At 58.7% G+C, this 27942-nt stretch overlaps 5 protein-coding genes across 5 annotated transcripts; 1 reads left to right on the top strand and 4 right to left on the bottom strand.

The window, feature by feature from the left end:
• Positions 1–16: 16 nt before the first annotated feature.
• Positions 17–951, bottom strand: BXZ73DRAFT_75670 (uncharacterized protein; the record flags this gene model as incomplete). Its single annotated transcript, XM_048022249.1, has 2 exons — positions 17–561; positions 927–951. 2 exons carry the CDS (start codon positions 949–951, stop codon positions 17–19), a joined length of 570 nt encoding a protein of 189 aa, XP_047880173.1.
• Positions 952–2961: 2010 nt separating this feature from the next.
• BXZ73DRAFT_99043 (uncharacterized protein) lies at positions 2962–3508 on the bottom strand (the record flags this gene model as incomplete). The annotated part of the gene is made up of 2 exons (XM_048027872.1): positions 2962–3090; positions 3152–3508. The coding sequence occupies 2 exons, from the start codon at positions 3506–3508 to the stop codon at positions 2962–2964; spliced, it is 486 nt and encodes a 161-aa protein (XP_047880174.1).
• A 1638-nt stretch (positions 3509–5146) lies between these two features.
• BXZ73DRAFT_99044 (uncharacterized protein) lies at positions 5147–6782 on the top strand (the record flags this gene model as incomplete). Its single annotated transcript, XM_048027873.1, has 5 exons — positions 5147–5380; positions 5861–5960; positions 6028–6413; positions 6521–6669; positions 6731–6782. The coding sequence occupies 5 exons, from the start codon at positions 5147–5149 to the stop codon at positions 6780–6782; spliced, it is 921 nt and encodes a 306-aa protein (XP_047880175.1).
• Positions 6783–10943: 4161 nt separating this feature from the next.
• Positions 10944–12177, bottom strand: BXZ73DRAFT_99045 (uncharacterized protein; the record flags this gene model as incomplete). The annotated part of the gene is made up of 6 exons (XM_048027874.1): positions 10944–11128; positions 11171–11205; positions 11272–11492; positions 11606–11921; positions 11982–12039; positions 12162–12177. The coding sequence occupies 6 exons, from the start codon at positions 12175–12177 to the stop codon at positions 10944–10946; spliced, it is 831 nt and encodes a 276-aa protein (XP_047880176.1).
• A 5496-nt stretch (positions 12178–17673) lies between these two features.
• On the bottom strand, positions 17674–18991 carry BXZ73DRAFT_43048 (2-nitropropane dioxygenase; the record flags this gene model as incomplete). Its single annotated transcript, XM_048019075.1, has 6 exons — positions 17674–17745; positions 17802–18271; positions 18335–18679; positions 18740–18782; positions 18834–18892; positions 18955–18991. 6 exons carry the CDS (start codon positions 18989–18991, stop codon positions 17674–17676), a joined length of 1026 nt encoding a protein of 341 aa, XP_047880177.1.
• Between the last annotated feature and the right edge of the window lie 8951 nt (positions 18992–27942).

A 27942-nucleotide genomic window follows, 5' to 3' on the forward strand; every position in this document is an offset into this window, starting at 1 on the left:
TACATCATAAATCTATCTACAGGGCAGCATGTCCCGTTCTGTCGTGGGCATTCACGCGCGGCGTGCTCACGGGGCGCAAGAGCCTGCCGAGGATGTCGCCCTGCCAGCGACACGCGGAGTGTGGGCACCCCGGACGTGTTAGCTCCTCCCGCCCCTGCCCAGGGTCCGCAAACGCGACCGTCCTGCCCTGCACGTCTGTCTCGCCGTCGTCTGAGATCGCGACCCCCTGCCCGCTGCCCACTATCCCGAGCTCGCCACCCATCCCGGATCCGGCACCAGTGCGGGCGCGGGCGAGCACCCATCGCCACTTCCGTCTTCTGCGGGATACGGCAACGGCGGTCGTGTGGGATGCTGGCAGAGAGGATGAACAGTGTGTCAGCAGCGATCGCGCGAGAGCTGCACGGAGCGATGGGCACGGGATCGCGCGTGAAAGCTGCGCAGGGCGATAGGCGCGGGGATCGCGCGCAGCGACTGCGGCCTGGCCCTGGCTGAGCTGAGGCAAAGTGACTGAGAGATGAGATGACGACGTGTTGGGAGCGTTGGGATGCCATGACGAGGGGCCTGCGGGGGGCGACAAGAGATGTGAGTATGCGGACACGCGAACACTGAGAACGCACATCGGGCGAAGCTGTCCTGTCTGCACCTTTTGCTTGTTTGTCGACTTATCCTTGAACATCCTCAGCTACATTCGAGGACGCTATCAAGCCGAGTACAGGGAGTGGGCCACGTCGGAAGAGGGCGGCATGCCGGAATCCCCGCGCGATGTACTGACTGCGGCGGAGGGGCTCGGTGTACAGAACCAGCATTCAAGCACAGGCACGTACGACGATACGAACACGTCGCCCGATTTGCTGAGGTTGTGAGGTACTGCGTTCGTGCTCGTGCCAGTGCCCGTATTGGTGCACAAGGAAAAGTAGAGAACTCACCGTGGAATACGGAGTTTTTACACATGGACCTCGCATGGGAGCCAGTCCCGAGCGTAACGACGGGTGGGTGAGGGTGCGGGCGCGGGAGGAGGGGCACGGGTGCGGGAGGAGGGGCACGGGCGAGGACGGATGGGGTCTGCGATGCAGGTCCGTGGGCGAAGTCCAGGTCTAGATGGTGGGGGCCGAGACGGACTGGGTGGGCGATATATTGCGGGGGTGTAAGGGTGGACGGCGATTGACAACGGTGGGCTGGAGGTGGAAGGAGGAGATGAGCTGGCGGTGTACAACACGGGACAACACAGCGGGCGAAGTTCAAAGCGCCCGCTGGCCAGGCTCCGGCATTTGCCGAGCCATCCTCTCAACGCCAGCAGACGCCAGCACGCTCATCGTCTCGTACGTCGTCCTCGTCGTCGTCCTCCTCCTCCTCACAATACACCTCTTTCTCCTCTCTCGGTCTTCCCTGAGAGTGAGTCCTTTGCTGTCCTCCGTCTTCTCCATCTCAAATTCCCCGTCTCTGAGGGTGACCTCACGCGCAGCGACGCGCTCCTCGCCGTCGCCCGCCCTTCCTTGCTACACTCCCCTCCTGCGACCTCAAACACACCATGGCCAGGGCTGGACGGTCACCCGCAACCCCACCTGCTCCTTCGGGGTGCGTCTCCCTCTCGTCCACTCAGTATGTCGTCATCATCGCCCGGGCAACGCACAGGACCCTCATCTCGCCCACCTTGTCGCCCCTGCGTTGCTGTGTTGTGCACCACATCCGGGTCCCGCTGCTCTCCCCAGCCACAACAGGATCACTAGACACGCGCCGAGGTCGTCAAAGCGGACTCGAGCGGGAGGCCACACATACCCTGTGAGTTGCTTTGTATCTACACCCTCAGTGTCCCATGTTCTTATATTTTCCCTCACCCATGCTCTTTCTTATTCACGTCTGCGAGCCACCGCGCGCCATGCTCCTTCCTCCATTTGAGTAGTGCGGGCATCGCCACCTGCGCGTGTACGCTGTCAACGCTCACACCCCGCCACAGCTCCATGGCCGCCGCGAGATGCGCCTCGATGTCCCCGTCTGGTGCTCCAGCGGGATGGTGAACGGCAAGAGGGTGCACATCCACCGACGTAATTGTTGTCCTCCGGCACGGTCACATCCGATGCGGAAACGGAGGGTCCACGGCCGTTCCACTCGTCCGATGTTGTTTAACGCCACGATAAGTCTTCAATCTCCGTGTCTAGATCCACGCTAACACCCACCGTCCTCGGCTTCCGTTATTCCTATCCAATTCAGACATCTAACATCCTTGCCCTTTTAGACTCCACCGCTGTTGAGCTCGAGACCACGCCTATTTCTCCGCCACCGTGCGGGACCAGTTCACGGACCCATGTGCACCGTGCCCCTAGGTCGCATGACGGTGCCCCACAGGTCGCGTGGGCGTCCAGTGGTCGCTACGCCTACCTCGCTCTCTGTGTCCACCTTGCTAGCCCTGCTCTCGTCTCTGTTCTCTTCAAGCCCCCGAGCGTACTCCGCACACTCCGAGATTGTCTCGTCACTCAGGTGAGATGTATGTGTATTGTGGCGTGCGTCATCATGCTCCCACACCGTGACACGCATGGCACGGTATACCTGCGCTTGCCGACGACGCCCATACAGCTGTTCCTCGCGCGATGCCGCAAGAGTGCCTGTAGTTAGAATGTACACTGTAGAATACAACAAAATATATCATTGACAATGTCCCGTAATCGTGCTGTCAGACAATTGTATACACCAGCTTGAGTCAAACAGGTGCTGAGCACCGAAAGGTCGGACAGTTGGATGGGTCAGATCAGGGTCGGATGTCGGACAGCCCAAAAGTCCGACTTTCTGACAAATCAGACAGAGGACGAATTACTGATGGGTAAGTCTGACAGTGGTGAACTGCGAGTGCACTTCGCCGTAACATCGACAGACAGATCGTAGGATTGCATCTCAGAAAGCGCGAAGATAGCGCGACATCATCTACGGGAAGCGAGACAATCGAATCCAAGGACAGCAAGTTATGGCTCAAGGGCACCGAGCGTGCGTGGTCGATGCGGCGTTGACAAGGGCCTTGATCCATTTCAAGACTTCGTCATGACGCATCTCATCGGAGGCGAGAACTCCGACGAGAGTCTCGAAGATGACTCTTGTTTCCTGTAAAAATGAAAGCGACGTTTTCAGAGCCATACGGCTTCACGGAAACCCGGGCACTCACCTGCGGGTTGCTCCAGTCGATGCCAGCCGGCACCACTCGAGCATCGCGCCAACAGTACCGCTGGACGCACTTATTGATGAAGGGCCAGTAGGAGCTCTCAATGTCCAGCTTGATGGGCGTGGTTGCCTCGGGGATGTCTCTTGCCTCGTGACGCATCTCGAGCTGAGTACCGACTGGGAGGGGCTCCGCGAGCGCGGCGGCGTAAGCAAAGTCAAGGAAGGTCTTCCCAATTCCCCGAAGCTCATCGATTTTGACACGCCCTGCCTCAGACCCTGAAAGGCTGCGATGGACGCAGACGTAGAGACTATCTTCGTAAGAGAGGGAAGGCAGAGTAGGCCAGTCGGTTTTTGTGGCCATGGCTTCGTTAGGATCATTGAGGAATGTAGTTGGATGTGCGGGTGAGTCGTCTGTGACTGGTCTGCGAGGTCCAGAACTGGATGGGGAGCGGGGTCGAGGTCGAAGGGTATGCTATATACCTTTCGCTCTCACGCAGATTCCTGGATCGCAGACACAAAGACACGCATAATCTGCGGTGTCAGGTGTGAGTCGGGTATATGAGTGTGTGCGTTGTCGGAATGAAGGTGTCCATATTGCAGAGCTCTGTCTACGCAAGATTCAAAGAGGCGCTTGGGATAGTGATACACATATCTCGAGAGGGGTCATATCCGAATTCTCGCTCAAGTTGCACACACAAGCGGCATCCAATCTCGGGTCGTGTTATTATGCATAGAAAGATCTGCTCTGAGATCTTATCGGGAATGAAATTGAGAGTGCCACGTTCAACCTGCATTTGTTTGAGAGAACGAAAGTATGGTAGGCACTGGAACAACAAGCATGTGTCCACCGGAGGTCCATAGAAGATCCCACCAAGATTGCCTCCAAATGTGATCATCATCTTCACGTTCTCGTTTGGAATTGACAGAAGAATATTCTCGAATGTGTAGACAATACACTCAAACGAATGTCTTATGTCCACCACCCAGGACAACAAACACATGCAACCGCCCCGATATGCCGAATAGATGCCGGATTGAGAGTGATCGCACTGCACGGCCTCATGGCGCTGTTTTCGAGGAGAAAAGTGCCCAAAAGAAAGAGGGGCTCTATTGTTTTCTCGAACACATAACTCTCCAGGCCTTTTTTGTGGGGTCACAGAGTAAAAGAAAGAAAAAGGCGTTATCGGAACAGATGCCCCGAGGACGAGAGTTACGGGGACTGTACCCAACTCCCCGAAGTGCAAGCATGCGCAACTGGACGCTTTCCCTTGGCTTTCCCGCTTCCTGATCCGATGCCGAATGCTCACCGCACTACGGGTTGCAGCGTTCTGTGCAGAGGATGCGCGCTCGCGGTGATCTTCTTGAGCCGATCGTTGGATGAGACACCCAGTCTGGACGTGCGCACCGGTCCTGCAGACTGGATGCGATTGTAGCATCATTTTGTGTCCGAACGACGCGCTGTGCCAGGGGCGTGATTGAAAAATCAGAGAGGGCTGCAACCCCGCGGCCCTCTCCGACAAAAGCGCCGGGAGAGGAGGGTGGGTGCGCTTTGGGTGCGCGTGGACGCGGAGTGGGGAAAGGAAAGAGGCTCAGGCCTCGATGTGCTAACGCGCGCTTTCCACATCCGGGGTCCACGCTTGGTAAGCATCAGTTCGGCCGAGCGCTCGTTCCTCACGCAACACTCTCCCTTGAGCGCTCTTGTGTGGTATTATCGTCCTCTGTCCCCGGCATGCATTATTTCTACGCGCCTGGAGAACCAACCACCCATTTCCTTGTGGAACAGCGGCCCGCGGACTCCTTCCAGCGCTTAATTTGGGAGAGGATGATGTTTACGTGCAACTTGTGTGCGAGTCGTGCGGCCACGTTCCGATCCTTCTCCACGGCCGCTCGTGCTCTGGGCGTAAACGCGCATTGACGCGGGCCGAGCGGGTACATATCAGCATTGACTTATCGATCATCGTCGCCATCCTCCCTCGTCCTTTGCACCCTCAGCTACGACATGGCCATCGACCCCAGCCGACAGTCTCCCCGCGTTCCTCCGGAGATCTCAGACGAGATTATAAGACACCTCGATCCAGACACCAGTAGAAAGACACTTCTCCAGTGCACCCTCGTTTCCCACACCTGGCAAGCAGCCAGCAAATACGCCCTCTGTGCCGAACCAGGGTTCCTTACCCTCGAGAAGGCCTACATCTTCGTCACACAGTTCTTTCCGACTATTCCTCCAACTTTAGTGCGTCGGCCTCTCCGGATATCGGTCAATACGTCCAGGCCACGAAAATCGGACCACTCTCCATCATTCGGTGGACTGCTTGTCTCCATGGCTGTCCGAATTCCAACTGTAAACGTCCTCTTCGTATCAGACATCATTTGGAACTGCCCGAAGCAAGGCATCCCTTCGCTCTCAGCATTTGTGGCACTCGAAACTCTGGATCTTTGCAAGTGCTATTTTCCGTCGTTTTCGATCCTCAGACGCACCCTCGCCACCATTCCTAACTTGCTCAATCTCACCATACAAGGGGTTCACTTTCCCATCTCTCCGATGGATTCCATGATTGTATCGTACCCCTGCACAAGGCCAGCGCTTCGAAGTTTGAATGTTTCATATCTTTTACTAGGGCATGGAAGTCACGAGAGCATCGTGCTACACTACCTAGCAAGTACTCCGTCACACACATCCCTCGAGAAATTAGATTCCTTCTCCTATACCAAGCCACCACCAGGTCTCTTTGCCAGTATCCGTAAGGAAGCTCTTCGCAAACTGATGATGGTCGTCAACCGCCTCGCCGTCCGCGTTTCGTCCGATCTTCTCGGTATGAATCCCTGTTACCTCGCCCGCCACCAGGCCTAGTACTGACAACACTGACTTTCGCGGCGCAGACCTGCCCTCCATATTCAACCTACCACAAGCTGAATATCTCAAAATCGCGTCCAGGGAGGGTGAAACAGAGAATCTGCTCGATGCCGCGCGGCGACTCGTGCAAGGGAGTAGTCCTCGTCTGCAAGATATCCACTTCTACTTTCGCGTGGAGGCCCTCACCAGCGCGCCACCCGCGGCCCTCAGGGAACTTAGCGAGCTCACATCGCGCGCCCCGTTTTCGGATATGAATACAGTAACCTTCTTTCTGTCCATGGACTACGGCTGGGATCACGGGAAGGACGACTTGGCGCGGTCCGCCGCGGTAAACGCGACGGGCACGCGCGTGGTGGAGATTTTGACAGGCGCTTTGCCTGACTTCGTGAAGAAGACCCAAGTGACGGTGGAGGTGTGGAGGAAGAAATTCCACGTTCCGATTTCACTCGTCTCTCCTATCCCGCCCGCTCCTGCGCCATCTCAGTGAATCCCAACCCAAGGGGCTGACCATTCACTGAGCTCTTCCGCGTCCCGGGACACGCACCTCCCCCAACACACCGTTTCAGCGCCCCGCTCTTCTCAGCCGCCGACCACGTTCCTGCCCCCTACCTCAATGCAAAAGACGTCTATTCGAAGTTCATGAACGTCCCTACCCCACGTCCGCCGGCGTCAGCGCCCGTAGACCCCTCTACGCTCTCGCATCTTCCCCCTCGAACCGGATCCTCCCAGACCTGTCGTCTCCGGCCCGCACCTAGAACGCACCCTTGGGGACCTCGCGTGAGCGTGCGCTCGCGGGGGAACGGAGAGTCACGGCCCACACCTGTTCTGCGACGCGCTCGAGCCTCGGTTTTCTCGTCGCGGACGACGACAGCCCGTGCCGTTCCTCGACGGGGAATATATACCATGCGCCTCTCTCGACAACGCCGCGCCAATCCTCTCACCCCGTCCGTCGCCTTCGACCTTTCCCGCAGTCTCCCACAGACTCTGGGAGCTCGACGGCGACCATTGTCCTCCAGATACATCCAACCAGTGCTTCGGCACGATGCGTCCCGCAATATTGCCCACGTCCTAGACTCTGTCGTCTCGCTGCTCATGGCAAGCGTCGCACGGATCCGTAAGCTTGGCAGCCGCCCGCAGCTCGTCGTCGGCGTCTGCCGCGGCGTTCTCCAGGGCACGTTCGAGCCCAAGTTATTCCGTCGTTACCCGATGACGGAGAGCGAGATCTGCAAGAAGGAAGAACGGTGCAAACGCACGAGCAAAACGCATGCGACCAGGCTAGCGCCCGCGCTCCCAACCCGCGCTCGGCCCTCGTCTTCGAGCGCCTCGTCTATACCGCCTCTCGCACCTCTCCCGATAGGTCCACAGGCACTCAAGATTTACCGCGTCAGGATAGATCATGGAGTAGTCAAGCCGCGACACGTACAGACGCACCGCGGCGCCCTCCGTGCCCTCTCCCTGTCTCCACCGCGCCCACGAGTCGATCACGAGGCGCGACGTCACCATCCCCCTTTCGCGACTGCACCCGCAGCCGTCCTCGTGCGTTCTCTTGTCACTTGTGGTATATTTACTCATGGCATCGTGTGTTCCTCCATCCACTGCCTTCGTCCCATTTTTTGGTTTGGTTTGGTTTTGGTCCACCTCCGTCCGTGTCCACGCTCTCCCGAACCTCTTCCGCCGTGTCTCCCGTGTCGCTGCTTCAGATCATGCCTCGTCTCTGTACGTACTCGTCACTTGGCTTCAGTATGGTCTCTTCTCGTAGATGCGTCCTCGCCCTGCGCGCTCTGTATGTATTTAGGTTCCTATTCGACTTGTGTCTATCTAGTTTACTTCCCCGCCATCGAATTCGCGTGTGCAGTGTGCTCACCTCACCTCGTCTTTACTTCGCCGCGCTTCACCTCGAATCCGCCGCCGACGGGGACCTCGTCTTTGCCCTTGCCCTCGTATCTTAAGCATCTCGCCCGCGACAGTGCGCACGACCCCGTCTTCCCCGCGTCTATTCCTTCGTCCTCGCGCGGTGGGGGTTCACCGCCTCTCTCCGCGTTCGTCCTTCTCGCGGCGCGTCGATCTTGCTTCGACTTCTTTCCCTTCTCTCGACTTCCAGAGCCGTACGCTCACGCTCTCTCGCCATCACCCATGTCTACTCTGTACTGCAGTTGGCGTCACATCAACGGTCGGTGGCAGGATGAAGATCTCGGAGGTGCATGGTATATATTGAGCACGTCGAGGACCGACATCGTTCATACGTACAACAGACGTCCATCGACCCCTGACACACTAATGCCACGCTATGTCCTCACGTTGGCGGGATGCTGTTCGGTGACAGTTAGCGTAGTCCTCTGCCCACTAGCAAGAGGTCTGTGACATACCTCACACATCCTCGTTCTCCGCGGATAGTCCGTCGGCTCGGAAGTGGAACGCAACTGCAGCTTTGCCATCACTGAGACCACATGAACACCCCAATTTCTCAGGCGTATGGCATGGCGGAGGCAAACCCACGAGGGCGTGTCTGCCCGGCGTGTTTGGCGGTGTCTGCACAGTCCACGACACCGATTGTCGGAGCGGGAGAACAGCGAATGGATGCGCGCGGTCCTGCCCAGCTTAAACACGGAGTGCGCATCGGCGATGTACTCACGAATTAGGACGCCGGACCCGAGGATGAACTGACCCCGCACATGCTGGTACGACGACCGGACCGCATCCGTTCTAGATCTATAGATCTTGGCAGCGTCGGGTGTCCAGGCGAGGCTGGTGGCGATCTGGGACGCCATGCAGTGGTCCGTCACCGTCCTTACCGATCCACAGTGAGTACAGAGACGTACACGACTCATGATGAAATCATTGCGAAACTCACCCTTCCGATGTACCGCTGAGGTACGACGCAATGTAGGCTGGCGCACCCGCACGCCGGTCTGATGTGATGCCGCCCGCACCGTTTCCTCCTGATAGTCAGTGTGAATCGCCACCACCATTGTTGCCTATCCTACCCCCACAGGTAACGCTCCCGTCGAAACTTCCGGCATCCGTTTCCACAGCACACGTCCAGCGGTGCGCTCCATCCAGACACTCTTCGCCTCTGGCTAGAGGCGAAGAGTGTTTGAATAGCTGGAAGTGTACGTTCTCCACAGCTGGAAACCGAGCGTCCGAGATGGGCGCTGCGAGCTCGTCGAGAATCGCGCGGGATGCGCTCGTGAAGGTGCTGGCAGGGAGTGGACGTACCTCGGACGGCTGGATCGAGCCCTGTTACCTCCTTTAATTCCGCCGAAATCGGTCGGCACGACGAAACATATGCTGTACGGGTACGAGGGGATGGCCATTCAGATCCGAGGTTCACGTTGTGGATGGACATTGGAGGACATAGCGCCGCAGCATATTTGACGCCGTTCAGAGGCCAGCAGAGCAACTCCGCCAGGGAGTCAATCTGATGGAATCAATCCTCTCGGATCGGGTGAGATCGACTCTCGGCGGCCCGGGGGCCACTGACCAAACACGCCCAAAGCGTCGCTCGAGGTCGCTCGGAGTTGGAGCAAGTCGCGACGCGACGACCGTCTGCGCCTCTCTTACGATGTCCTGCCACTTTCGCGTACTCCGCATCCTGGCTGGCTCCTGAGGCTGCTCCCCTACGCGTTGTTGCCTCGCTCCCGCAAGTGCACCCCGACAGACCCCCACGCTTCTTCGCGCACCCGGCTCGCGATGTTTCCAGTACTTGCGCCTGTGCGAGCACCCTGTACCGAACGTCACACGACTATCAAATTAGACAGTGCGCGACGCGCATATAATGATGAGTGGGATATGCAACAAGCTTGCGGTGCAACAGGTACGGATTCTCCAGGACTTTCTCTACTGCGTGCGCATCTGTGCAACATTTCCCTTGTGCGTGTGTGGATGTATTTTGCGTATCCAACACACTCCGTCTGTCACCTGAATGAACCTCCCTCTCGCCTTGAATTGCTTCTGTATAACTGCGACTCGTCGTCTCGGATGAGGGTTACCTTTGATACCACCACCCTGCACTCTTACCCGAAGTTCGAGGAGCGATGTATGTACACACAGCAATGGTGAGTATATGCGCCGAATCTGGCCAATTTGTTTTGTTGACCAGTCCAACAAGGCACTTCCTCGTTCTTCAATCTCAACTTGTGCGGCGTCACTAACGCTTGCCTCGATCTCCTTCCGTCCTTCGCTTTGGCCTTCCCCCATGCCTCCGCGATCTCCTCCAGCTCATCCCTCTCCGCGCGCGAAGCGCGTCCGCCCGCCTCACTATTCTGCGCGGTGTCCTCTCCAGATGAACGCGGTGTCCATTGCGTTTTATATCCTTGTCGCTGCCGCGAAGATGCACACCACCAGAACGGATGCCGCCGCGTGCTGGAGGACGTCGAGCTGGGTCACCACGCGACATCTCGAACCGCAAGAAATTCTGCAGAGGTGCTCCCGCTCGGATGCTCTTCCTGAGCAGGCTTCGTGACGGTGGACGGGGAAGAGCTAGAGCGGTGATTTAATCCTCATTGAGCGTGGTGAGTTGCGTCTCCTTTCCCCCCTATCCAACCCGCTTGCTCGTGTTGCCCTTTCTCTGCCGTCTGCTCGTAACGCACTCAGCCCGCGTTACTCAACAGAATAGCTGCGTTCATCAGACTCTTGAACCTGAGTCATAACAATGCCAGTGTTCAAAATTTCATCTGTATCGAGCGTGAACGTTTGAACAGTCAGCTTCACCGTAGCAGTGACGGACCTTGGCGACTCACCACTTCCGACATCTCTTGAAGAAACACTGAATGATTGTCATCCGCTGCACGAAGGGATGGATCGGCCACAGAGCCTGACGCAGTGCCACAATCATCGGGAGAGAAAACGCACACCGTCAATTCTACAGCTTCAGAGCTACAAAACGACCAACATACTAAACGCTTGTGTCCGATCCACCGATCCGGAAAGTGCACCTACAAACTCACGCCGTGACATCCTTCGTCGTATACACCAGTCGCCGCGCGGCGCCCGGGATCTCCTCGTCCGGGCCGTCCACCTCGAGGTCGCCGCGCTTGACTTCATACCCGAAGTAGCGCCACATCATGTGGGTGTCGAGGTTGGCCTGTTCCTGATCGCGTGTGCCAATGACGCCCTGGTGCTGGTAGACTGACTTCGTCTGAGGAACGGCGCACAGTCAGCACAACATACGCAAGTAAAGGACGCGGGAAGAGTGGTAGGACAGGCTGGAACCCGAAGAGGAGGGATCGTGTCCCGAGAGAAGACGCGAGAGGAGAGGAGAAGAAACTCACCAGACTGAGGGACCCTTGATCGCCGGCGTGCCTGGGGTGGAATTCTCCAGCGCGAAGTCCTCCTCCGTCCTCTCCTCGTTCGCCTCAGCCTCCTCCTTTTCACCCTCCCCGTCCTGCCAGACCAAGTAAACATCCTCCCTCGACGCAATCTCCGCCTCGGCCCTTTGCTGGCGCTCGGCCCGCTTGATCGGCCGGATGGCGTTCCGCGCTGCGACCTCGCCCTGGAAGAAGGCACTGTGCCGCGCGTTTACCGCGCCGAACGCGTCCGCTGCGTCCCCGATCGCAAAGATGTGCGCCGCCGCGACGCGCGTCCTCGCGTCCTCGCGTCCTCGACGATCTCGAGCTGCGCCTCCTCCGCCTGTGACCAGGTCTCGGAGGCGTCGGAGGCGGTCGCAGGCTCGGAAGTGCCGGTTGAGGGAACATGGGCGGGAGAGTGTTCTGTCGACGAGGGTCCGGCAGAGGTAGAGGTCGTAGCGAGGAAGAGCACGGAGAGGTCGGGGGCAGCGGTCGGGAGTTCGGACTCGGGGACGGGCTCCGGTCGCTGGATCGTGTGTCGGACGCGTGCGAGGGCCTTGTCGAGGCCATCGGCAACGACAGATTGAGGGAAGACGTCACGGAGGAGCCATGAGGGTCTGGCCGGTGCAGAGCAGCTACAATCGCACGAGGATGAGCACGAACATAGATTCGAGCATACCGGCGAGATAACTTACCACCAGATCAGCCAGTACTTCGCGTCCGCTCTGTGTGCGGACGACACGCTCGCCGTTGCTGTGCTTGTTGTTGGCGAGTGAGGCGATGTCGACGGTCGCCGCAAACGTTCAGAGCTGAGAGGCTAGGGATAACGTTCGTTCGTTAGTAGAAGGCGTTGCACGAGAAATGACCGCACTTACTCTCGCTGTGCATCATCTCGTCAAACTCTGTAGGAGGCGGTGACGAGAATGTAGAAGGTCACATTGGTAACTGGATAGATATCCGCAATGTTCGAGGAAAATTCTGGAGGGGACCAGGCGCGGTTAGCATACGAGGAAATGCGGGTTAGAGATCCGGCCGGCTAGATATAACGACAACGGCCCACCACCACACCCATGATGACGTCCGCGCGCCCAAAAACGAGCGGTGGCCAAGGACTCCAACCAGCCTCCACGATAGCCACTGCAACACACAGAACGTCGTCGCGGCGGCGTGTCGGGTGCGTATGCGCAGGCAACGGGCACGACCGGCCCCCGGGCAAGCTACTAGCCAGGAGTCCAGGACACGGACGCTGTGCGCGATCGAACCACACGGCGGCGTGTTCGTGACAGTTCACCAACGCGGAGACCTCAGCGGAGGGCAGGGGGGAATGCGGGGAGAGTGCGCGGGAGGAAGGGAGGAGTGCTCACGGATATCAAGGGCACCTCCACCAACGACCAGGACGGAGGCCGCGCGAGAGACGCGGCGTTGGAACTGCTTGAGGGCGGTAGAAAGGCGACCCCGCGTGGCGCGCGCGACGTCGAGCACCGCCGCCTTCTCCACATCCTCCGTGACAGGGATTCAGAGGTTGATGAGCGAGGGGGGGTGAGAGCCGAGGCCGTAGATGAGGTAGTCGGAGTGGAGGGTCCGGTCGGCCTCGGAAACGCCGCGCTCCGGGAATGCACAGTCGAGAGTGAGGGTGGGCGGGGCGAGCGACGTCACGGATACATGTACTAGCAGCACCGGGTCCGTATATGGGAGAGGAACGAGGGAGCCGCGGGTGTCGCTGGCGCGCGTGGGGGGAGGACGGCGTACCGGGGGAGGACGTAAAGACAGTTGATGTGGGATTTGCGGTCGACGAGAACGACGCGCCAGCGGCGAGGGAGGCCCTGGCCAGGGGAGGAGTGGCAGCGCGGGCCCCGCCGTGGCTTCCACCGAGGATGGCGACGGCGTTCGTGCCAGAAGGTGTGCCGAGTATCACGGTGGTCACGGTAGAGTAAGCGGGGAGAAGCCAGACGCGATCTATCCCGGACAAGGCAGGAGGGGGCGTTGTAGGGAACGCTGCCCACTGTCCAGCACACGGCTGGCGCGGGCAGGAGAGAGAGACACGCTCCGCCACCGACGGCTCGCAGAAAATCTTATCAGATACCCACCTATCGTGCCCCCACGATCAGGCGCCTATCCCCGTCTCCTTCCCTTCCCCCGCCCAACGCAAGCTGGGCCCACTCCGCGCGCGCGAGTCGGCGGGCCCTTGGCGACCCGCCCACATCCCGTTGGACACTTCTCGTGCCCAGGACGATCTCGCGTGGGACGGTGCGGACGTGTCGCTCTCAGCCCGGGTCCAGCCCCCCGCCGGGCGCGGAGCATCCGAGTGGCGGAGTGGGAGGACACCGACGCCGGAATCTGTGCCAGCCGTCGTCTTCTCGCGCCCCCTCGGCGGGCGTTCTCAGCACCGACACCGAACGGGAACCCCGCACACGCCGTCGAGCCTCCCCATTCAACCGCCTGGACACGAACCCATTCTATCACAAGCGGGGGCCGGGAGAATATGGGCGCTGCGTCAGCCCAACGGCCTTTCTGTGAGTTTATCTTTTCTCGCGCTCGGGAAGACGTGAAACGCGCTCAGAATCGTGCTCGCACACCATCCATCCTTGTCGCCACGACATATGCGGTGTTTCTACTTGCACCGACTTACGATCACGATGCAACGCTCTTCATAACGCGGATCGGGGCCGAACGCGAGCGCATTGCTTAGGCGTGTACGGGATGACCGCGGCGGTACACCATGGAAGGGTGAGTTCCGCAATAATTGCATCATGATTTGTATACGGCTCTGTATTTACTACTCCTTTCAAAGATCAGGACGGCGACGCACCACTGCATGGCGTCCCAGATCGCCACCAACCTCGCCTGGACATACGACGCCGCCAAGGACGGATGCGGTTCCGTTCGTCGCACCAGCACGCGCGGGGTCGGTTCATCTCCAGAAGGCTGTCCAGATTCGTGAGCACCTCGCCAATGCGCACTGGTCTCCCCCGTGTCCATGGTGTTCAGGCCACGCGCCGTCGCCGCTACTCTCCCGCACCGACAATCGGCGTCGTGGACAGGGCAGACACCGCCGAACACGCCAGGCAGACACGCTGTCGAGTGTGCCCCCGCCATGTTAGATGCCTGGGCAATTTGGACGCTTCATATGATCGCCTAGTGATCACGGAACTGCAGTCGCGTCGACGACGGACCTTCCGCGGAGAACAAGGATGGGTGAGCAAACCTCTTGGTAGCGTACAGAGAGACTGTCACCGAACAGCGTCCCGCCGTGACCAACGCGAGGAGATATACCACCACGGCGCTGGTCGATGGATGTTTGTAGACGACGTCGTTCCTCGACGGAATATATATATCATGCGTCTCCGAGAGCTTCTTCCTGCCAACCGTTGATGTGACGCCAACTCTATTGTACAGAGTAGACATGGGTGAGGGCGAGAGAGCGAGAGAGCGCGAGCGTGCAGCTCTGGAAGCCGAGAGAGAAGGTAAAGATGTCGAAGCAAGATAGGCGCGCCGCGAGGAGGGCGAACGCGAAGAGAGGCAGACCGGGTGAACGCGCAGCGCGCGAGGTGGACGATGACGAGAGAATAGACGCGGTGAAGACAGGGTCGTGCGCACCGGCGCGAGATGCTTGAGATACGAGGGCGAGGGCACAGACGAGATCGCGAGCGTCGACGAAGTCGAGGCTCGCCTCGAGGCGCGGGGAAGTAGAGACGAAGTGTGGAGAGTACAATCCCCACGCGAAGACGGCAGGGAAGTGAACTAGATAAACACAAGTCGAGTAGGACCCTATGTACATACGGAGCGCGCAGGGCGAGGACGTATCTACGAGACGAGACCACACGGAAGCCAAGAAACGAGAACGTGCCGAGACGGGACCAATTCTGAAACAGTGGCATGGGCGATACGGCGGAAGAGGTTCGAGAGAGTGTATGCGGGCGGATGGGGAACAAAAAAGAGAGCAACGAAAAAGGGTACGAAGGGGGTGGATACAGAGAGTCGACAATACAATCGCGAGAAGGAAAGAGTGCGGACGGTGGTGATCGAGCACGCGCGGCCACGTAGGCCGCGAGAGTGCCTGGAGGGCGCCGCGGTGCGTATGAATGCGTCGCGTCTTGACGGGTCCATACGCCATGCCTGCGTAGTTATTCTGGGGCGCCCGCAGGCGGATCGCAAGAGGTACGCGAGGCGGGATGGACGAGGGGCGCTGGACGCGGAGACGGTCGCGCGGGCGCTAGCCTGGTCTGGTGGGCTCATGCGTCTGCGCCGGATTGAAGTGCAGCGGCAGCGCGTGCGTATCGCCGCTCGACAACGCGCGGGGGATCATCCGTCCCTGTGCCCGCGCGCACGAGAGGTCCCCAAGGGTGCGTTCTAGGTGTGGGTCGAAGACGGCAGGTCTGTAGGAGGATCCGCGTCGGGGGGCAATATGGGGGTGTAGTGGGGTGTGCGGGTGCTGACGGGGCGGGGACGTTCATGAACTTCGAGGCGACATTGTTCTGCGTTGAGGTGGGGGGCGGGGGCGTGGTCGGCGGCTGAGAAGAGCGAGGCGTTGTAATGGTGTGTTGGGGGAGGTGCGCGTCCCAGGACGGGGAAGAAGGCCAGAGAGGAGCTCAGCGAACGGTGGGCACCTTCGGTTGGGATTCACGGAGATGGCGCAGGAACGGGCGGGATCGGAGCGACGGCTGGCATTCGAACGCGGACATTGTTCCCATACACCTCCACCTCCACTTGGGTCTTCCGCACGAAGTCAGGCAAACCGCCTGTCAGCATCTCCACCACCCGCGCGCACGTCGCATTTACCGTGGTGCGCTGCGCCAAGTCATCCTTCCCGTCCTCCCAGCCGTGCTGCATGCGTAGGAAGAAGGTTGCCGTCTTCATGGTTGAAAACGGGGGGCACGATGTGAGCTCGCCGAGTTCCCCAAGGGCTGCGGATGACGCGCTGGTGAGGGCCTCCGTGGGAAAATGGAGTTGGATGTCTTGCAGACGAGGACTACTCCCGTGCACGAGTCGGCGCGCGACGGTGAGCAGTTTTTCTGTTGAGCGCTCGCTGACAACAATTTTGAGACTTTCAACACATGGTAGGTTTACTACGGAGAGAAGGTCTGGGCGGCGCAAGTCGGTGCTTTCAGTACGCATCGTGACGGGCGAGGCAACCGGCAGGCATACCGAGAATAGACGCAGCTTGGAGGTTGAGATCATTAACGACCATCATCAGTTTGCGAAGAGCGACGGTGCGGAGATTAGCAAAGAGACCTGGGGTTGGCTTCGTAAAGGAGCTGAACCGTAACTTCTCGAGGGATTTATGTGACGGCGTGTTTGCTAGGTAGTGTAGCAAGATGCTCTCGTGACTTTCGTGCTCCGGTAGAAAATATGCCATATGTAAACTATGAAGAACTGGTCTTGTGCAGGGATACGATATAATCATGGTATCCACAGGAGAAATGGGGAACTCAACCCCGTGTATGATGAGATGGCGCAAGTTAGGGATGGTGGCGAGGGTGCGTCGGAGGAGCGAAAAGGACGGAAAACTGCAGCCGAGCAGAATCAGGGTGTTGAGCGCTACGAATACTGAGAGCGAAGCGATGCTTTGCTTCGGTAAGTTCCAAACGATGTCTGATACTGAGAGAGAGTATACAGTTGGAATCCGAGCAGACATACACACAAGCAATCCATCGAACGATGGTGAGTGGTCCTTTTGTGGCATGGACCCACGGACTGATATTATGAGACGCCGATGCGTTATAGTTGGATCAAGAGTGGGAAAAAACCGTGTGACAAAGGTGTACGCGTTCTTGAGGGTAAGGGGGCCGGGTTGGGCACTGAGGGCGTATTTACTGGCTGTTTTCCAGGTGTGGGAGACGAGGGTGCACTGGAGGAGTGTTTTTCTGTCCGCCGTTGGATCGAGGTGTTTTATGATCTCGTCCGAGATCTCCGGAGGGACGCGGGGAGACTGTCGGGTGGGGTCGATGGCCATGTCGTAGAGAGTGCAAAGGACGAGGATGGCGACGATGATCGATGAGATGCATATGCTGATGCCCACTCGGCCCGGGTCAATGCGCGTTTACGGAGAGCCTCTTACAGCTCTGAGAGCAAAAGCCGCTGTGGGGAAGAATCCGAATGTGGCCGTGTCCTTTCGCCGCCGAGCGCACGAGCATGCAACCATTCCCGGCGGCGTAAGCTCTCCGCTAGGTGCGGGAGGGGTGGGCAGTCAGTACCACGTGCTGGAGGAAGGGGAGTCATCTGCACGAGCAGAAAGCCTGGATGCCAGAGTTTGCCGAGTATGGCCGGGCCCAAAGGACGCAGTGGATCGGGCTTATCGGAGAATGTCTGGTATGTGGCACCACTCGTGCCCCAATCTATCGTTTACCTGCATATCATACATGTCGAGTGGTTCGCTCCCGTCCGAACTCATACCGCGAAAAATGACTGTGTGCGCTGCAACGCCTTCACGACGTCCCCATGCAGCTCCTCCGTGAGTTGCTTAGAACGTGCGTCAGCCTCCAACCCTGCCAAATAAAGCAAAACCTGTCGCTCACCTTCGCCGGCTTGATCTCGTCCATCAACCCGACCCCCGTCCCGCTCCACGTCACTGTATACCCCTCGTCCCCCGCCTTGAACTTTGCCTGCACCTCCGCGTGCTCCACCCCACTCTCGATGTCGTCGACGATCGCGGTCCGGAGCCCGCGCCCGTCAATGCCCGCCGGCCACCCGTACGTCCCGCGCGCGTAGTCGAGCGTGAGTGTGCGCACGGTGTCCGTTCCCGTCGCGCGCAGCAGTCGCGCCTTGCCATCTGCGGGGTACACAGACTCGGGCGTGAGCACGTAGCGCGTGCCGAGCACGACGCCCGCGGCGCCCAGGGTGAGGCACGACGCAATTTGCGCGCCCGTGGCGAGCCCGCCTGCGGCGAGGACGGGAGGACCGGACGGGCCGAGCTTCGCGAGGACCTCGGAGACGAGCGTGAAAGTGGGAGGCGCGGCCGCACCGCCGTGCCCGCCCGACTCGTTCCCTGCATCCACGACCTCTCGGTCAGATATCGAATGGAAGTGCGGAACGCGAGCGAGGGGCGCACCTTGCGCAACGATGACGTCCACGCCCCACTCCTCCGCCGCGACCCGAGCCTCCTCCACCGACGTCACCTGCACGAACACGAGCGGCCGCGGCGCGCCTGTAGACACCGCGCCCGAACGCGCGGCGACGACCCACTTGCGGACGTCGACCCCGAACGCGAGCCAGATGGCGGCGACGTTGCTCGCGAGCGCCGCGGCCAGGAGCGCGCGGCCGCGCACCTCGTCCGTGTCGAGCAGCCAGCCGATGAACCCAACGCCGATCGGCGTGGGCGCGGTGGGCGCAAGGTCGGGGAAGGACGCCCGCGCCGCCTTCAGGTCCGCCGCGAGTTTCTCAGGGGCGTCGAACGCTGGAGGCGGATGTGCTGGGTCAGTGAGGCTGGATGAATGCGCGGGGTAGGTGGTAGTACCTGCACCGACGAAACCGAAACCGCCGCCGCGCGTCACTTCGACCTGGCAGACAGAGATGAGTCAAAGAGTTTGTGCATGCGTATATGCACATACCGCCAGGGCTGTGGAAGCCGCACCTGCCATCGCGGCAGATACGATTGGCACGCGAGTACCTTGGGGACGCACAAGCCACCTTAGGAAGCAATCTCAGTTATTTCGTTTGCGTTGCACTCACCGAGAAGGCTCGTCAGGTGTGTGTTGATTATTTGCATGATGTGGATGCCGCTGCTGACTGTAGGAACTGATCACAGGATGGTCGACGATCGGTGTGCTTTTAAGAGCACAGCAGCCGCGGACAAAGGCGCTGAATGCTTGGATATAGCCTGCACTGAACGGAAATTCAGTCAGCGTTTGCTGCGTCCGAAAGCTGGGTCCGATAGAGACCGGAGGCCGGGCTGTCGAGAACCCGATGAAAGCAATTTATTAGGCGTAAATTTGAAGCAACCGTTTGAAATGAGCACGTCCGAGTGTTACCAATTGTAGCTCACCTCACAAGCAACACGTACGTGTTGGCAGTTCAATCCCAAGAGTGTGCAAGTCGGCGCTGACGTAGCCTAGTCCGGCGGCGCTTATCCTCGATGACGTCTGCCGATCACATGGGTATCCCCATGATCATGAAATATCCAAATAATGTCCTCGCCTATAGGTGACCATCTTTCTCGCACGCTACAGAGGTGTAGGATTCGCTCGCAGAAGGTTCCTCACCCACCTGTGCCGCCGCTCTCAGAAGCGGCACCCAGTGACCAACATCAACTTCAAGATCTCAGCATACGAGGCGTACACTGACTTCTGCTGGACGCGAAGAAGAACAGCGCTGGCTTGGTGATATTCCGTTCGGATTCCTCAAGCGCTGCAGAGCAGCTGAGTGATCAGCTGCCCGCCCGGGACTGAGCGAACTGGAGCGAGACACGCACCTTGGTAGTCAAGATCGATGGGGTGTGTAGGAGCGCTTCGGTGACTCACGGCCGTTGTGGACCAGGGCCTCGCGCTCTAAGGAAATGACGCAAGTGAGCTCTAGGTCGAGATCTTAGCGCAGAAAGGATCCACGCTCACCTCGCCGCAAAACCCGATCGAAAGTCTCCTATCAACCATTTCTACAGGGCGTCTGTGAGAGCGAGGTAATCGGCCCGCGCCTCCGACTCCAGAGGATAAAAAGGTGCACAAAACTGTCGAGCTGTGTGGGAAGAAGCACTGAGTGAGCAAGTGCGAACGAGATAGAAGCTGGAATGAGTCTCATCGTCTTGGAAACCAGCAGGATTGCCGAAGAACTTCCAATGCCCGAGGACACGCTTTCTAAAAGTGGTCCGTGATCTTCGCCTCGAGGTCAAACGGCACCGTCGATGGAGGGAGAAGTGGATGGCGAAGCACACGAAGGCGCGTACCCAGTGGTCGTGTTAGCGCAGCGCGAGCGACGAGTCCCCTAGTATTTAGTCAGTATCTGGATGGAAGGATAACATATCAATCGTGCCTGATCTCCTGAGGCGTCTAGGAGATCAGCGATGTCTTCAGCGAGAAGCTGCCGGCGGAACTCCGTATTGGATGAGCCACCATATCCGAGGCAGTATGGGACGACACGGCCGTGTTCGAGAGGCTTCAAGTACGTCACTGGACGGGACCAATGAGCAGAATCTGATGGAAAGCTGTAGAAAAGTAGCAAAGTTGGCTTCCCGGGCACGGCAAGCGAGGAGTAGCAATGATGCATAGCTGAGGTCCTTTTAGAGAGACGAGCCCATGCTGTTTGAGTCAGAGGCGCGTTCGTAGTACATGAGAGAAGCTTACTCAGAGCTCGCTTCGAAGCGGTCAGGGATGGAACTTCTTGAACAACGTGGTCACAAGGTGGGTAAACCATGCGCACCCCAGAGACGTTTGCAATCCGTGGTGCTGGATCGGGTCCCAATATCAGGTGGATGTGCAGGACAAGGTTACCCACCAGCGAAGTTCGAACACGCGTCGCCACGTGTTTGGACGGATGCCGATGGCCGAGGCACAGGGCGGAGTTTGAATCACTCGGACTGAGCACTCTCGGCCGGACTCCCGAAAACTCCGGCCGCCCATGTTTGAATCGTGTATGGTGCGTCCCATTTCGACATGTGCCAAAACACTCACCTGCTGCGGACGCTTCGGAGACGGTTGCGACTCCCGTCGCCGGCTCCCGCGTACCTACGCCGCCCCTCCCCAAATCCTGCCCGGAAAGGCATCGCGACACGACAAGGTATGTTTATGAGTTGTCAAAGCTTTCAGCCTCCACATCGCCAACGCTCTTTCCGCTTTCCCCCTCATCGCGCGCATCCTGCATCCACAACGAAGCGTCTGCGTGCACCTCCTCCACAGCCCTCCGCGTTCGCGCAGTCCTCCCCCTTTCTGCTCCGCGACACCCTCATACGTCCTGTACCACGGTGATCGTGCTTTCATCAGACTTCCCGCGCCTCATACTCACCCGGACTCGCCTCCCGCCCCGAAGCTATCATCCCACCACCGCCCACCGCCCCAGGATATGCTGGAAGCGGTGATCCTGCACAGCCCGGTCGGCCACTGCTTCTGTGAAACTGACTGTTCACCGGCACCCTTGATGCAGGTGAACGTATGAACTCTGGCGCTGTTAGGAGGCAGCATTGGGTCTAGAAAAGCTGCGCATATATCAATAAGGCATTCCATGCTCTGGTGGATTGACAGGTTCTCTTCGACAAATATCCATCTGCCTCCGTTCACTCGTGCGAGGTTCCATACCGCTGCCGCTGCCGCGTCGGCCATCGCGCGCGAAGCCACGCTCGCTCCCAGAACACCAACTCGTCTTGCTTTCGTGCGGCACGGACGTCCACCGTGCTACGATGGTCCTGACGTGACGTAGTGAGCCTCCCATCGTTGGTAATGCCCCTGTGCGTCAGCTGATCAGCCCGTATGATATGTGCTAGACACCCTAGGGACGAACCTGGCCGATAGGCTCGACATCTCTACAGAGACTCGGACGTCCCCACGTCTCCGCGAGTAGCCTCCTCAGTCGTCTTGGCACATTCTGCTCGTGCGATTCCCTCCCGTATCACTTTCCCTTGACCGTTACGGATACAAACCCGCACGTCCACTTGCCTACTACCGGGAGGCCACGCGCTGGTCAAGATCTCCTCTACGCGCGCTACCAATGCGGGCGCGGCCTTGGGTTCCAAGGCGGCTTTTTCCTCCGACTCAGGGTCGTTCAGGCGGAAATCGAAACACGCCTCCTTCGTGCGCGCGAATGCGGCGTTGGAAGTGAGCCCTGCGAGGGTGGCGATGTTCGCGGCCGATGCGCACGTTAGGGCAGCAAGCGGCAACCACAACCAGATGGTGCGCAGATGGGTGCTGTTCGCTCGCACTAGTCCGTCCGCGATCGCAAGGAGAGTCTCTGTTGTGGCTGCTGGAAAGTTGAGTCTGACGTGTATCGCGCTTCGCAGGCTCGACAGGAAAGATAGGTCTGTATCTCGGATATCGGTACCGTCAGCATGAATCCGGGCGTGTGAGGGTGCAGATAGACGTACCGGTGTGAGAACAGTGTCTAAAGTAGAAGCCGCCGACGAAAGGCAAAATTTTTGAAAGGGCGGCCGTGCGCAGCACTGTGAACAGACTCGAAGTCGGTGGCTCATAATGTGCGAAACTGAGGCTCCTGAGGGAGGTGCACGAAGGAGTGCTTGCAAGGTAATGTAACAGGATGTCACCACAGTCACTCTTCGCTCCACGAATGCTGAGGGTTTGCAGAACTGGTCGTGGGAATGGACGCACTGTTCTTGTAGTGTCGACGGAGTATATGGGGAAGGAAATGGATTCCGTGGTGAGATCGCTTAAACTGGGGAACACAGCCAATGTACGACGGAAGAGCGTGAACGATGGAAATTTGCTGCCCGATAGCTCCAACTTCGTTAGATGAGTGAAGGTTGAGAGACACGCAATTGCGTGCTGTGCTTGAATCCTAGAGTCAAAGGCGAGACCCGACATGCTGAAGTTCTGGAGGGTGGGGACACGGTCCGCCATGCAGGCGAGCAGTGTGTTCCATGATGACGAGTGGTTCTCTTCGTTGCTATCTGCCTCCACCGAGAGTTCCGGGATTCGAAGAAATGAAGTCGACGGTGACGTAGGAGTCCGAGCGACACTGTTGAACAATAAATAGGCTGCCTTGATTGTCAAGTTCCACGGGCGGCGGAGAACATCTATACTTGCAGGAAACCAACCGTGGGAGACGAGAGCGCAGTGTGCAAGTGTCGTTCTGTCATAGTAGGGGCTGAAACATCGTATGATTGTGTCCGATATTTCCAGAGGGACACGAGGAGACGACCGTGTGGCCGTGTTGGTGTGGGGATCGTCGAATGGCACAACCCTAGTCCAGAGCGGGACGAAAGGGTGAATACTGTTCGCGAGGGATACCGTCACCGTCGCGCGAATGATGAAATCCGCCCGCACTCTCGCCAGCGCATCGAAGACGCGTCGTGCCGCCACAATCTCGCTCGGGGTGGCTCCCGGCATGCTCTTAACGACACACAGTGTGAGTGCGAGCTCAGTCGGGGACAATAGCGACTGAATTGCTGTACCTAACGACACACAGTGTGAGTGCGAGCTAGGTACAAGATACGTAAGTACAGAAATAGAGGAACAATATATGAATAGAAACATACCTCAGTCGGGGACAATAGCGACTGAGGTATGGGCGAGCGGTCGAGCGAGCGCTGTGCCGGGGCGTCTCGGAGAGAGCCGAGGAACTGTACAGTACCAACTAAACTAAAATAGGTATGGCCAGTATCGGACGTCCGTCCTCGAGCTGCATCATATGAGATAAGATAATGTAAGGAATCAACACTCCCCCTCAGCGAGAAGAGACGGATGGAGATGGAGCGAGGCCGAGGGAAGTGGTGTGACGGCGGTGAACATCGGTTGAGAGTCCTTTGGTGAGGATGTCCGCGACGTTCTCGGCGCCTGCGACATGCTCGAATGCGAAGTGGCCCTTACGAGCCGCCTCGCGAATCCAGTAGTATGCAATATTAACATGTTTGGTTCGGTTGCTGACCTCGTCGGTGTTCTTGAGCATCCGAATCGCGGTGGTGCTGTCCATGCGGAAGAGTGTGGAGGGAGCGTTGTCCATAGGAAGGAAACCGAGCTCCTGGAGCAGCTGACGCATCCATACGACTTCGCGCCCGCAGTTCTCGGCCGAGTAGAATTCCGCCTCCGTAGTGGAACACGCAACGGTTGTCTGCTTCTTCGCGGACCATGCGATACATCCTTGACCAATGAAGATGGCGTACCCAGATGTGGACTTCATAGCTGGTTGGTCGGCATGTGACGCATCGCACCATGCAACGGGGAAGATGGAGCCCTCTCCGCCGACGGTGAGAACATAGTCCCGCGTGCACTTGAGGTACTGGAATATCCGCTTGACGGCACGCCAGTGAGTCTTGTTTGGGTTCGACATGTACTGAGCGACGTTCTGTACCGCCTTTGAGATGTCCGGCCGAGTGTGAACCGCGATGTGCATGAGCGTACCAACCGCCGCTGGAAACTTTACACGTCGCATGAAAGTGGCTTCATCGTCGTCCAAGGGGCCAACCTGTGGTTCGAGCTTCGTACTGAGATCCATCGGGGATGCGACCGGCAAGGCATCTGCGAAACCAAATTCTTCCAGTGCTGCGTCGATCTTGTGCGCGTGTGAGAATGAGATGGTACGAGCTTCGCGATCGCGTGTGACCTGAACACCAAGCAGGAGAGATACTTCTCCGTTGTCCTTGATGGGCACGTGCTTCGCAATCTCGGCCTTGAGGGATTCAGCGTCGACGTCGTTTGCGCAGAAGAGGGCGAGATCATCAACATGGGATGTGATGGCTTCAAACTTGTCTCCGTGTCGTCGGAAGAAGATGCACGGGTCAGCCAGTGAGACCGTGAAGCCGAGTTCGAGTAGGATCTCGCGGAGTTTGCGGTACCACAGATGCCCGGACTGTCGAAGACCGTAGAGCGCTTTCTTGATGCGCCAGACCAAGTGTTCGAGTCCGGGTTGCGCGAAACCCGGTGGTTGCTTCACGAACGCTTCCTGATCTTCAGGGATGTCACTGTTCAAGAAAGCGCTGTCGACATCGACGACGTGGATGGCCATACCAAGCATGGCAGCTATGGCCATGAGTGCTCGCATCGCCTCAGGCTTGACGACCGGAGCATGAGTGTCGAAGAAATCGACACCCGGCTTCTGCGAGAACCCTTGGGCAACTAGTCTAGCCTTGTAGCGGATGATTCGGCCGGTAGCGTCGCGTTTCAAGGCGTAGACCCACTTGGTGCCGATTGCTGATCGTCCGCGAGGGAGGTCGACGAGTTCGAAGGTACCAAGGGCTGAGATCGATTCGAGCTCCTTCATCATCGCAGCGATCCACTCTTCAGCGTCTGACGAGTCGACTGCAGACTGGTAGGATTTCGGCTCTTCTCCAGTCGAGAGGTAACAGTGGTCTAGGAGAGCGTCAAGAAAGAGTGTTGCGTCGACCTCTTCCTCGGATTCGTTGGAGGAGTGTGGCTCGTCTCCGTTGTCGTCATCCGGACGGGTTTGCGGAGCAGCGTCTCCTTCATCCGGGACGTCCTCGACACGTGCAGCCTGGTTCTTCGTAGCTTTCAGCTCCATGATGCGTGTCGATCGTCGTGAAGGCTCGGTTCCATGCTTCTCGCGTCGAGTGCGACGTGTTCGTGGACGTGCTCCAACGTCTGTAGGAGGCGGCAGCTGAGGTACGTTTGGCTCCTCACGATGCAGTGGTAGCGGTGCACGCTCTTGTTCTGCTGGTAGCGCGTCGGCAGGCTGAGACGTGGTTGCAGTGTGCGGGCTGTTGTTCGGAGGCTCGTCGTCTCCCTCAGTAGGGTAGAAGAACGAGTCGTAGAGTGGCTCCCCCTCAGCCTGCGCGCTGTTACCACGTCGTGGCCACCCATTGATGTCTTCATGGAAGTCGACGTGGATGGACGAGTGAAGCTGCCAGGAGGACGGCTCGAGCACCCGGTAGGCCTTCTGCGTTGGTGCGTAGCCAATGAATACACCTTCGACCGCGCGTGCTTCAAGCTTGTTGCGTGAGGGAACATCACCCACGTAAACGTAGGCTCGACATCCGAAACGGTGAAGGAAAGCATAGTCTGGGGGATGTCCGAAACGCGCAGCGAACGGCGTCTTGCGACCAGGCAGCGCGGACGTAGGGTTGCGATTCTTCGTGTACACGATGTAGTTGACCGCTTCACCCCATAGAGAGAGAGGGAGTCCGGCATCGATGAGCACTGTCCGAGCGCGATCGAAAATGCTACGATTCTGGCGCTCGGCTACGCCATTCTGCTCCGGAGTGCGTGGTGACGACGTCTCAAGTCGGATGCCGGAGGAAACGCACAGCTCAGAGAAGCTGCGGTTGATGAACTCCCCGCCGTTGTCCGCGCGAATCGTGTCCAGCTTCTGTCCCGTCTCGCGCTCCGTTCGGGTAAGCCACTCCTTGAACGTGTCAAAAGCCTCGGATTTGCGGCGCAGGAAACCCACCCACACCCAGCGCGACCAGTGGTCCGTGAAGGTGATGAGGTACCGATGCCCAGACCGAGTCTGAATGGGAGCCGGTCCCCAGAGGTCCATCGAGACGAGTTGCAGGCATCGCACGGGATGCGCACCGGAAGAGCCAGAAGATGGCGGGAATGACGCGCGTGTCATCTTGCCCTTTACGCATGAGGGACAGGGTGGGTCGGGGATGCGCAGCTGCGTAGGCGTGAGCTTGATCCCAGGAAGTCGCCCAGACCGTGCCATGGCGCGAATAGTGTGGAAATTGAGGTGCCCGAGGCGACCGTGAGCGAGTAGCAGCACGCGTGAAGCCATGTCGTCCGTTGTGTGGTACGACGTTATGTCTTTAGGCAAATCGAGGTGGTAGAGGCGGTCCTTGCCTCTGCTCCCGGTCATAATCGTGTCGGAACGGGAGAGCGCACGTCGAAGGAGGTCCCCACCATCGCTGATCTTGAACGAGACACAGCGACCCATGCCAAAGAGTGTGTAGCAGCCCGCCTCGTCGAGTCGTGGTACGGAGATCAGGCTGGGACGTGACTCGGGAACATAGCAGGTGTCGTGAAGCCGGAGACGCGTGCGTGATCCGTCCGGCAGGGCGGCGATGAGTTGTGCTTCCCCGCGACCTTCAACAGCGGTCGTGCCATTTCCGAAACCGTGGATAGTGGAGGACGAGGGGCTGAGATCGGCGAAATCCACCCGTTGAGAGTGGACATGCGATGACGTTCCAGAGTCGATGACGATAGGTGGGAGCGAGGAACGAGATGGAAGCGCAAGGGAAGACGAGTCTTGAAGGGCAATGAATGGTGATGCGCACACGAGAGGGTAGCAGGAGAACTCGGAAGTGAATAAAACGGTGTCGCTGCGTACAAAGTTCGAGTGCTCGCCCTCTGAGCCGATGTTGCTCTTCTCCTGCGTCACATTCGCCTTCTCCTTCCCCTTATTCCAACCTCCGCCCGACGCCTCGGCTCGCTTGCGAGTGCGGCACTCCTCGTAGTTGTGGTTCTTGCGGCGGCAGTAGGAACACCACTTGTTACCCGCACGCTTGAACCGGTCGATGGCGGCATAGGCATCCTCCATGTTGGTGACCATGACGGTATCCTGCGACGTTGTCGTGGCTGTCGCAATACCGAGCGCAAGGCGTCGTTGGTTGCGAGCGCCGACCGTGACGTGCTCGAGGGTCGTCTTGGTGGTCGAGTCGAATGGGATGGTGGCCGCCCAAGACTTCCATTGTGTGCCTTCACCCGGTTGATCGCGAAGAGTGGCCAGGAAAAGGCCCGCAGCGAGGTCGTCGGCGAAGTCGAATCCTGCAGCGCGGATGTGGAAGACGGCATCTTGATAGGCGCGGATGTGATCTTCAAGGCCGTTGACGGAGGATAAGTGAGAGTTGAGAATGGAAAAGTAACCAACCGCGGAGTGGATGGTGGTGCGAGAGTATTCGTTCTTGAGCGCGGTCCACTGCTGGTGTGCTGTCTTATCGAGATCGATCGTGACAACGATACTTGCGTCGACCGTCTGGAGAATCCAGCTGGATGCGGCATTGTTCTTCCGGTCCCACTCGGCGGCCTGCGCAGTGTCGCTGGTCGATCTTGGGGTGCTGCCTTGGACAACCTCCCAAACTCCGGCATGTCGGAACGCAGCTGTCATCCTCTT

The sequence above is a fragment of the Epithele typhae genome, assembly GCF_022376455.1.
Source record: "Epithele typhae strain CBS 203.58 chromosome Unknown BXZ73scaffold_10, whole genome shotgun sequence".
Lineage (NCBI taxonomy): Eukaryota > Fungi > Basidiomycota > Agaricomycetes > Polyporales > Epitheliaceae > Epithele > Epithele typhae.